Below are 12,284 nucleotides of genomic sequence, written 5' to 3'. Positions count from 1 at the left end.
CCTTGAATTCAGGTTTGTCAAATAATTACATTGTTACAGTGAAAATGGAAGTAGACCTACCTACAGTACCTACGTTTCATATGTTGTGAACATATTATATTGAGGAATGGAGATGGGCCTTGAGGAATGGAGATGGAGCTTTCATATGGTGTACAGGATCTCTTCCTCAATTTTTGGGAACATGACATATTGAGGAATGGACCTTTCACCTCATTTATTGGGAACATGACGTTATATTGAGGAATGGAGATGGACCTTTCATATGGTGTACAGTATCTCCTCCTCATTTGTCGGGAACATGACGTTATATTGAGGAATGGAGATGGACCTTTCATATGGTGTACAGTATCTCCTCCTCATTTGTTGGGAAAATGACGTTATATTGAGGAATGGAGATGGACCTTTCATATGGTGTACAGTATCTCCTCCTCATTTGTTGGGAACATGACGTTATATTGAGGAATGGAGATGGACCTTTCATATGGTGTACAGTATCTCCTCCTCATTTGTTGGGAACATGACGTTATATTGAGGATTGGTAGATGGACCTTTCATATGGTGTACAGTATCTCCTCCTCATTTGTCGGGAACATGACGTTATATTGAGAAATGGAGATGGACCTTTCATATGGTGTACAGTATCTCCTCCTCATTTGTTGGGAACATGACGTTATATTGAGGAATGGAGATGGACCTTTCATATGGTGTACAGTATCTCCTCCTCATTTGTAGGGAACATGACGTTATTTAGAGGAATGGAGATGGACAGGGTAGGTACCTGTTCTTGCTGACTCGTCCCGTGTTACTACAAATAAGTGACTGAATATATTTCTAAACACAAAACATATGAATGGGTGTTAATGGTTGTAGGGGATAACCTGGTAGAATGTTAAATCAGAGAGTTTTCTATTTGTTGTTTGGGAACAGTAAGGAATTATTTTCTCCTTACTGTGGAAAAATAGTCTAAGCTTTAAATTGGGTTTCTAACATACTCTAGATGAATAGCAGATGTAGGATTTAATTTTTTTTTTTTTAAACCAGGATAAATAATTACTTTACACTCACAGAAGTAAAATGAAATAGTGAAATATTTATGGGTGTAGTAGTAATAACTTACTTGTGTCCATATGTAGAGAAGATTTCTCTTTTTTGACTTTCATATCCACCTCCCCCTCCTCCATAGACTGCTGGTCTCCACTCACCAACCTCTCTTCTTCTTCCTTTTTAAACTCAACTTTAAAGTCTTTTAACTCCCCACCCTAAATCACAAAGATGATAGAATACACTTTTAAGCAAAGAATAAGAGAGTAGACAGAAACATATGGTCTAATATAACTATAATAGATGCTCAGTCCATCTACCTGATGATGGTGGGGGATGGTGTGATCTTCCTGTGTGAAATCCCGGGAATACAGAGGACGGGGACATCTCTCTGGTGGGGTTTCATTATTAAATGGCTTCATCATGACATTCCTGTAAAGATTCCTTTGTCCTTCTGAAAACTCCTCCTTTAAACCATATTCATCTGCTTCATTTTTAAACTCTTCTTTAACAACAATATTATAATCTCCGAGGTTTCCACCCTGAATGTACAAAAAACAGTAGTTGTAAAAAAAAAAAAAAATGCTTGTATATAAATCATAACTATCAGTGATTGTTCCTCATCTACCTGATGATGGTGGGGGATGGTGTGACCTTCCTGTGTGGAATCCCGGGAATACAGAGGACGGGGACCTCTCTCTGGTGGATTTCCATTACTGGATCCATCTGTAGGAAACACAAACTGACTGAATACATTGTTTCTATGTGTTTATCAGATGATGGGGGATCTAGGTGGATCCTCCGTACTGCTCTCTCCTTTACAATAAAGTCTCCTCTTACCCGGTGATGTGAGGGGCGGCTGATTCTCCATCATGACGTCCTTGTAGAGATCCTTGTGTCCTTCTAAATACTCCCACTCCTCCATGGAGAAATAGACAGTGACATCCTGACACCTTATAGGAACCTGACACACACAATGATACAGTCACCATCCAGACACATCCCTTGTCTGTTACTGGATAATGTCCCAGAATTCCCGGCACCGCTCACCTCTCCTGTCAGCAGGTCAGTGATCTCGTTGGTGACTTCTACATTCTTCTTGGCATTATTTAGCTCTGTTGTCAGGCAGTGAGGAGGAGGCACTGTGATGGGTGATATTTCATGAAGACAGCTGTTGGGTGTTAATGACTCGAAATATGTTTTCACTACTTTAATTAACCCTGTTTTAAAATCGAAAAACAGTTATCACTACAGACATCCCAGAATCCTCTTTATCTCTCTAGTTGGCAGGTAGATGATCTCCGGAGTGAGGATTAATATCTTCTCAGTCACATGTTCTGTCTAAACGTATGATGGTGGTCATGTGTTCTATAATGAATTTTCCTCTCTGCAGAGATTCTGTAGTTATGACACACCAGATTTAAGACGTATCCGGTCTATAAACCAGAGGCTCTGGATGGACAGTCTCATAATTGGCTCTAGATTTTACGATGTATCCGATTTATAAAAACAGAAGTTCTGGATGGACAGTTGGATAAATGGTTCTATATTTAGGATGTATGCGGTCTATAAACCAGAGGCTCTGGATGGACATTTGGATAAATGGTTCTATATTTAGGATGTATCTGGTCTATAAACCAGAGGCTCTGGATAGACAGTTGGATAAATGGTTTTATATTTAGGATGTATCTGGTCTATAAACCAAAGGCTCTGGATGGACAGTTGGATAAATGGTTCTATATTTAGGATTTATCCGGTCTATAAACCAGAGGCTCTGGATGGACAGTTGGATAAATGGCTCTATATTTAGGATGTATCCGGTCTATAAACCAGAGGCTCTGGATGGACAGTTGGATAAATGGTTCTATATTTAAGATGTATCTGGTCTATAAACCAGAGGCTCTGGATGGACAGTTGGATAAATGGTTCTATATTTAGGATTTAGCCGGTCTATAAACCAGAGGCTCTGGATGGACAGTTGGATAAATGGTTCTATATTTAGGATGTATCTGGTCCATAAAACGAGAGGCTCTGGATGGACGGTTAGGTTAAAATTAGTTTTTTTCCTTTGCTCCACCCATTGCCTTTAATTTTAGTACATGCCTAAATTAAAGCTGATGGAGGAAGAGGACGGACATGACGGGAGGGTTACTGGGTGTAAAAATAAAATAATATCTTATTACCTCCTGTGTTATCAGTTCCAGTAACGTCTCCTCTCTACTAACCTTTGACTCGTAATTTCCTGTCGGTATCTGACATCACTTCCTGTCTTCGCCTCCTATTTCTTCCTGGCTGTGCGTTCCACTTGAATATAAGTGTGGTCACCATCTTGTGGAAAATATAAAAACTGCAGCCTACGTAGTTAGACATTTGCTTCTTGGTGCCTAAAGCCCCGTACAAACGCAACGATTATCGGCCGACCGATCGTCCGTCTTTTGTCCAGAATTGTGTTTTGTTGGTTGGAATGTGCCTAGACTGCACACAAATTTTCTCGTCCAACAAAATTCTACTTCAGAAGTCATGTCATGTGTTGGTTTGCTTTCTTTGTGTTCTTTCTTCACTGAGCATGCCCAGACTTGCTCATCAGATTTTTTCCTGTCGAAATCTGTACTGACTGCACGAAAATCGGCCGTTATGTTGACGGCCAACAAATCTGCACACCAGATTTTTTTCGGCCGAAAAGTCGGAGTTGGTTGAGGGAAGCATCATACTAACAAGCCGAAAATCGGCAGATCGGTCGTCGGACGAAAATTCCCTGCCAATTTTTAACGCGTGTGTATGGGGCTTTAGTCTGTTTTGTTTTATATATCCAAGTAAAAATCCAAATATTTGAAAAAAAAAAAATCATGTAATGCAATAATAATAATACTGTAATTTAAAATGTATAATTATGGTAAAATAAAGAATGAGAAACCCAAATTATATTAAAAAAGGGAGCACAGCAAAAGGACACAAGGTGGCCATCAACGAGCCTTCCAGGCAGATATTCTGCAGACAGATGAGCTGTATGAATTCTTTTGAAGAACAAATCAGCAAGTTTGAGGACCAGAAACATACAGCGTAGTGGTCGGCCACAGGAACTTAGTGGAGCAGACAAGAAACACGTCAAGCTTTTTTCCCCTTGGATCCACAAAACATCCAGTACCACTACCGGGTCACATATGGCATAACCCATTAGGACCCAGGTACAGCCATCGACAGAGAAGAGAAGTATTATGTTCTTTTTGTCTCCGAGCTTATGTTGAAAATCAACTATATGGTCAGCAGCTGAAATAAAATAAAAAGAATCCCCAATCCTTCCAGTGTCTCCAGTTTCCGTGCACAATCACAGAATCTTTACTCCATACCATCTTCTCTGTAAGTGACTAATAGGATGGATATGTGGAAGGAATATGCTATAAGTGTAGGGTGATGTTGCCGAGCAGGGATTTTCTGTGATGGGGAGAATGCAGGTTGCTGATGGGGAATCTGTTGTGAATGGATTGTAATGGGACCAGGAAGATGACGTCACTTTGAGGGAGTAGCAACATGGCACTAGTGGTGTATCTCCTCTCATCTCTCAGGTAAGTAACCGCTGACACCGACTTTTTTGCTGGTTGCAAGTAGACATTCTTCCAACTGACCACCAATTTAAGGGACATGCTTCCCACTGACCACAAATGTAAGTCATGGTTCCCATTAACCACCAATGTAAGGGGCAATCTGTCCAGTGACTCCCAATGTAAGGGACATTCTTCCCACTGGCCACCAATGTAAAGAGCATTTTGCCCAGTGACCACCAATGTAAGGGACATTATTCCCACTTACCACCAATGTATGGAGAATTCTTCCCACTGGCCACCAATGTAAGGAGCATTCTTCCCACTGACAACCAATGTAAGGGACATTCTTCCCACTGGCCACCAATGTAAGGAGCATTCTTCCCAGTGACCACCAATGTAAGGAGCATTCTTCCCACTGGCCACCAATGTAAGGGACATTCTTCCCACTGGCCACCAATGTAAGGGACATTCTTCCCACTGGCCACCAATATAAGGAACATTCTTCTCACTGACCTCCAATGTAAGGAGCATTCGTCCCACTGACCCCTCCTCCCACTGACCCCCAATGTAAGGAACGTTCTTCCTACTTACCACCAATGTAAGGGACATTCTTCTCACTGACCACCAATGTAAGGAGCATTCTTCCCACTGACCTCCAATATAAGGAACATTCTTCCCACAGACCTTCAATGTAAGGAGCATTCGTCCCACTGACCCCCATTGTAAGGGAAATTCATCCCACTGACCCCCAATGTAAGGAACGTTCTTCCAACTGACCTCCAATGTAAGGAGCATTCTTTCCACTGACCTCCAATGTAAGGAACATTCTTCCCACTGACCACAATGTAAGGGACATGCTTCCCACTGACCTCCAATGTAGGGAGCATTCTTCCCACTGACCACAATGTAAGGGACATGCTTCCCACTGACCACTAATGTAAGGGACATTCTTCCCACTGACCATCAATGTAAGGAGCATTCTTCCCACTGACCACCAATGTAAGGGGCATGCTTCCCACTGACCATCAATGTAAGAAGAATTTATCCCACTGACCACCAATTAATGGAGCATTCTTCCCACTGACCTCCAATGTAGGGGTATACATGGTATTTGTAGTGGCTCCATGTATCCATAAAATATCAACTTACATACTTGTAAAACTGGGCCTTGTAGATTCTCTGTCTTACTAATAAAACCCCCAATGGACAACTGTCAAGGAACTGATCACATTCCAATCACTGATCATCTGAGAATCATGGTCATTTGCTAAAAAAAAAAAGCACTCAGAACAACATATTGTAACGTGTAGAACGTTCTTTTTTATTTCCCAAAATCAGAATAACAGAGTAACACACAATAAGACTATTCAATCTAATCAAATCTTATATAACTGAATAAACACGTTATATCTAGTTCATTAATAATTATACATTGGCTGGAACATGAAAAGCGCGCTACTTCAGGGAAAAGGACAAAAAACAATGACATACAGCAACCAATAGCGATCTACAAGAAGTGTTGTTGGTGTATTTCCATACTCGCCCATGTGTTAGGTCTGTCTGTGTGAGTACGGGACCAAGTCAGCAGTGTTTATTTAAAGCCGTTGGTCTCCAAACTCCGGCCCTTTGCTTGCTTTTATCTGGGCCTTGGGGCGCTATTTTATTCACTAGCACCTATGAAGAGTAAAGTTCCTCCCAAAGACACTAATGATGGGGTGCAATTCCTGCCCAAGACATCAATGGTGAGGCACAGTTCCTCCCAATGACATTAATGATGGAGGATTGTTTATTCCCACTGATGCTCAGATATTTTGTACTTCCAATGGCCTCCCTAAAGTCTGAAGGACGGTCAATTGGCCATTTGTTTATGGGGCACAATTCCTCCCAATGACAACAATGATAGGGTATAATTTCTACCAATGACACCAACGATGGGGCACAGTTCCTCCCAATGACACCAATTATAAGGAATTGTTCACTCCCACTGATGCTGGGATATCTTGTACTCCCGACGACCCCCTGAAGTCTAGAGAACAGTAAACTAGCCCTTGGCTTTTTGGGCACAATTCCTCCCAATGACAACAATGACGGGGCACAATTCCTCACAATGACGGGGCACAATTCCTCCCAATGACAACAGTGAGGGGGGGACAATTCCACCCAATGACAACAATGACAGGGCACAATTCCTCCCAATGAGGGGGCACAATTCTTCCCAATGACAACAGTGACGGGGCACAATTCCTCCCAATGACAAAAATGAGGGGGGGACAATTCCACCCAATGACAACAATGACAGGGCACAACTCCTCCCAATGAGGGGGCACAATTCTTCCCAATGACAACAATGACGGGGCACAATTCCTTTCCAATGACATCAATGACGGGGCACAATTCCTCCCAATGACAACAATAACAGGGCACAATTCCTCCCAATGACGGGGCACAATTCTTCCCAATGACAACAATGACTGGGCACAATTCCTCCCAATGATGGGGCACAGTTCCTCCCAATGACAGGGCACAATTCCTCCCACAGACAACAAGGACGGGGCACAATTTCTCCCAATGACGGGGCACAATTCCTCCCAATGACAACAATGATAGGGCACAATTCCTCCCAATGACAGGGCACAATTCCTCCCAATGACAACAATGATGGGGCATAATTTCTCCCAATAACAATAATGACGGGGCACAATTCCTCCCAATGACAACAATGACTGGGCACAATTCCTCCCAATGTCAACAATGATGGGGCACAATTGCTCCCAATGACAGGGCACAATTCCTCCCAATGACGGGGCACAATTCCTCCCAATGACGGGGCACAATTCCTCCCAATGACAACAATGATGGGGCACAATTCCTCCCAATGACGGGGCACAATTCCTCCCAATGACAACAATGATGGGGCACAATTCCTCCCAATGACAGGGCACAATTCCTCCCAATGACAACAATGATGGGGCATAATTTCTCCCAATAACAATAATGACGGGGCACAATTCCTCCCAATGACAACAATGACTGGGCACAATTCCTCCCAAAGACAACAATGATGGGGCACAATTCCTCCCAATGACAGGGCACAATTCCTCCCAATGACAACAATGATGGGGCATAATTTCTCCCAATAACAATAATGACGGGGCACAATTCCTCCCAATGACAACAATGACTGGGCACAATTCCTCCCAATGACAGGGCACAATTCCTCCCAATGACGGGGCACAATTCCTCCCAATGACAACAATGATGGGGCATAATTTCTCCCAATAACAATAATGACGGGGCACAATTCCTCCCAATGACAACAATGACTGGGCACAATTCCTCCCAATGTCAACAATGATGGGGCACAATTGCTCCCAATGACAGGGCACAATTCCTCCCAATGACGGGGCACAATTCCTCCCAATGACAACAATGATGGGGCACAATTCCTCCCAATGACGGGGCACAATTCCTCCCAATGAAAACAATGATGGGGCATAATTTCTCCCAATAACAATAATGACGGGGCACAATTCCTCCCAATAACAACAATGATGGGGCACAATTCCTCCCAATGACAACAATGATTGGGCACAATTCCTCCCAATGACACCAATCTTGAGGGATTGTTTACTCCCACTAATGCTGGGACATTTTGTGCTCCCGATTAGTGTTGCCACCTGGCCGGAATTCATCCAGACAGTCCGGGGTTCAGGCGCACTGAAACCCAGACACATTATTCAGACCGGCTGTGGCTCCCCAAGTAACCAAAATAGTCATACACAAATCTGTTGCTACCCAGGAGCTTTGGGCGGCTGTCTGGGAGTAGGTTCGGCATCACTGGGAAGGCAGGGAGATGATGTCAGAAAGAGCGATTTGGCCAGACCCACTGTTCGCTGCGTCCTGCTATGTGCACTGCATTGCTACCCTCCCAGGTCCCAGGCTGCTAAAGTGTTCGGGTTTGGCTTGAAGAAAAGGTGGCAACCCTACTCCCCATGGTCCCCTAAAGTCTAAAGGACAGTAAACTGGCCCTTTGTTTAGAACGTTTGGAGACCCCTGATTTGAAAGGACCATATTACGTAGACCGTTAGCCAAAAATCAATATATGATTGCTGCACCCCCAATACACCCTGGTACACATAGCCAACCACTTGGGCTTAACGGCCTTCCTTCCCCAGAGGATCTGAGGCACCTGGAGCTACATGCATTCTCTAGTTTGAATATTTGTCCCCAACTACTGGGTCTGGTACCTTCCTTGCTCTTTATGGAGGGTCCCCACCCATTGTGAAGTCAATGTTGGCCTTTTTTTTTTTTTTTTTTTTATTCTACAAGGGATGCAAACAGACAAACGAGGACACCCAAGTGTGGGCAGGAAGAGAGCCAGGAATTGTAGCAGGCAGATTTCATCACTGGAATCTCCAAGAAATAAAAAGGGGTTGAAGATTCAACCCAAAAGACCTGTAACTAAAGAGGTCGAATTTGCTAGCAGAAACATATTGTTAAAATACAGCTTTTCTATATAGTTCTACTCATTTAATGATTCTTCTTGTTCTCTAATTAGACTTCCTTTATGTTTGAACATTTCCCGCACTCTGAACAAGAAACAAAAAAAAAAAAAAAGGACACTAGTCATTATGGAGCCTCTGATGTTTAACAAGGTTGCCTTTCTCTGAGAAACTTTTCTTGCACACAGTGCACGAGAAAGGACGCTCGCCCGTGTGAATTCTCTGGTGGTTAACAAGGTCTCCTTTCTTAATAAAACACTTCCCGCATTCTGAGCACTGGTAAGGACGCTCACCGGTGTGACTCCTCTGGTGTTTAATAAGAGTGCCCTTTTCATTAAAACGTTTCTCGCACACCGTGCACGCATAAGGGCGCTCGCCGGTGTGAATTCTCTGGTGAGTCATGAGGTCGGCTTTCTGAACGAAACCTTTCCCGCACTCTGAACATGAGTACGGGCGCTCACCGGTGTGAATTCTCTGGTGCACAACAAGGGAATTTTTCACCCTGAAACTTTTCCCGCACACCGAACACGGATAAGGGCGCTCACCCGTGTGAATTCTCTGGTGAATAACAAGCGAAGTTTTCATAATGAAACCTCTACCGCACACGGAACATGTATGGGGGCGTTCACCTGTGTGACTTTTTTGGTGTGTATGAAGGCTTCCTTTTTCAGTAAAAGATTTCCCGCACTCTGAACAGGTAAAAGGACGCTCCCCTGTGTGAATTCTCTGATGCTTAAGAAGGTCTCCTTTCTGAAAAAAATTCTTTCCGCACTCAGAACATGGAAAAGGACACTCACCCGTGTGTCTTTTCTGGTGCAGAAGAAGTTTTCCTTTCTCGGCAAAACATTTATCGCACTCCGAGCACGAGAAAGGACGCTCACTCGAGTGCCTTTTCTTGTGTGCAAGAAGCTTTGCTTTGTCAGCAAAGGATTTCCCACACTCTGGACATGTGAAAGAACGCTCACCCGTGTGAGTTTTCTTGTGTGCAGAAAGCTTTCCGTTGTCAGTAAAACATCTCCCGCACTCTGAACATGAGAAACGATCCTTGTCTGTGTGAAAATTCTGGTGGTTAATTAGATTTCCCTTGCGCGTAAATGTTTTATCACACTCAGAACATGAATAGGGGCCTTCATCTATGTGAATTTTTTGATGTCTAAGAAGTTTTCCTCTCTCAGCAAAACGTTTCCCACAGTCAGAACATGAATAAGGACGTTTATCCTTGTGAGTCTTCTGGTGTTTAACAAGATCGCCTTTGTTGTCGAAACTTTTTCCGCACACCGGACATTTTGGGACGTAGTGTCCATCTATGGGGAAAACCATTTTTAAGGAAATGTTTAAAGTTTTTTTCATGCTTCACGTTCAGGAGCCATATATGTTTGTCTAGCACTCAACAGTTTCAAATAAAAGTTGGCAAAAAAAACATAGCAAACAACAACAATACAACACAGATCAATGACACAATACACCCAAACCAGGGATCATGACTTTATATTGAGGAATGGAGATGGACCTTTCATATGGTGTACAGCACCTCATTTGTTGGGAACATGACGTTAAATTAAGGAATGGAGATGGACCTTTCATATGGTGTACAGTATCTCCACCTCATTTGTTGGGAGCATGACGTTATATTGAGGAATGGAGATGGCCCTTATATATGGTGTACAGTATCTCCTCCTCATTTGTTGGGAACATGACGTTATATTGAGGAAAGAAGATGGACCTTTCATTTGGTGTACAGTATCTCCTCCTCATTTGTTGGGAACCTGACGTTATATTGAAGAAAAGAGATGGACCTTTCATATGGTATACAGTATCTCCACCTCATTTTTTGGGTTCATGACGTTAAATTGAGGAATGGAGATGGACCTTTCATATGGTGTACAGTATCTCCACCTCATTTGTTGGGAGCATGATGTTATATTGAGGAATGGAGATGGACCTTTCATATGGTGTACAGTATCTCCACCTCATTTTTTGGGTTCATGACGTTAAATTGAGGAATGGAGATGGACCTTTCATATGGTGTACAGTATCTCCACCTCATTTGTTGGGAGCATGACGTTATATTGAGGAATGGAGATGGACCTTTCATATGGTGTACAGTATCTCCTTCTCATTTGTTGGGAACATGACGTTATATTGAGGAATGGAGATGGACCTTTCATATGGTGTACAGTATCTCCTTCTCATTTGTTGGGAACATGACGTTATATTGAGGAATGGAGATGGACCTTTCATATGGTGTACAGTATCTACTCCTCATTTGTTGGGAACGTGACGTTAGATTGAGGAATGGAGATGGACCTTTCATTTTGTATTGTAGAAAACTTAGTTTAGCAAATACAAAAGCTGCATCATTCTAGTAAGGATTGCAGGTTTGAATACAATATAGTGTGAAAAACCTACACTTCATTTGCTGGGAATATTCGCTATTGGGTTAGGTACATCAATGATGTTCTGCCAGCAATTTAGGTTTCTTAATCTTTCCCTTATTGAAGCAATTGAAGATTTCTAACAAAGATCTTTAACAAAGGCAGGATAGAACAGGCTGAGGAAAAAAAAAAATTAGCCTCTGTATATGTAAAGGGTTCTTTACTATACAAGCTGTGAAAATGAGGCTCAAGCCCCGTACACACGAGTAGAAATTCGGCCGGGAAATTTAGTCCGACGACCGATCTGCCGATTTTCGGCTTGTTAGTATGGTGCTTCCGACAACCGACTCCGACTTTTCGGCCGAAAAAATGCTGGTGTGCAGGCTATATAATTTTTGTCGACCGTCAAAACACGTCCGATTTTCATCTCATTAGTACAGATTTCGATGGGGAAAAATCTTATGAGCAAGACTAGGCATGCTCAGAGATGAAAGAACACATAGAAAGCAATCCAACACATGACATCACTTTTGAAGTAGAATTCTGTCGTGCGGGAAAATTCATGTGCAGTCTAGAGCACATTCCTACCAACAGACACGCACTCTGGACAAAAGACGGAGGGACGGTCGGCGGAAATTCGTTGCGTGTGTACGGGGCTTTTGTCTTCCACCGAGACATGTGCTAGAAGACTCAATACAGTACTGCCAAAACCGACTGGTTGTGTTTCAAAATACAAAATATGAGAATGGCTACTAATATAAAAACATGATTAATTGTGTTCCTGGGAGGCATTTAATTGCTGTTTAGAATCAGGAAGGAATTAT

The 12,284-nt window shown here is 42.8% G+C and overlaps 2 protein-coding genes across 2 annotated transcripts in view; both read right to left on the bottom strand.

The window, feature by feature from the left end:
- The window catches only part of LOC309564428 (uncharacterized protein), a gene marked incomplete at its 3' end in the record, with an annotated part of 637,385 nt that overhangs the window by 365,037 nt on the left and 260,064 nt on the right, over positions 1-12,284 (bottom strand).
- On the bottom strand, positions 9,082-10,593 carry LOC309562776 (uncharacterized protein). Its single transcript, XM_082267080.1, has one exon. It carries the CDS (start codon positions 10,433-10,435, stop codon positions 9,206-9,208), a length of 1,230 nt encoding a protein of 409 aa, XP_082123206.1. The 5' UTR covers positions 10,436-10,593; the 3' UTR covers positions 9,082-9,205.

Source organism: Pelophylax lessonae (genome assembly GCF_965119305.1).
Source record: "Pelophylax lessonae genome assembly, chromosome: 9".
NCBI classification, from domain to species: Eukaryota; Metazoa; Chordata; class Amphibia; order Anura; family Ranidae; genus Pelophylax; species Pelophylax lessonae.
The sequence above is the reverse complement of the archived record's forward strand: the minus strand, read 5'-3'. Positions and strand labels throughout refer to the sequence as shown.

Bases quoted from the DNA above. Each gene is read 5' to 3' on its own strand.
- LOC309562776 (XM_082267080.1), bottom strand. From the start codon at position 10,435: ATGAAAAAAACTTTAAACATTTCCTTAAAAATGGTTTTCCCCATAGAT.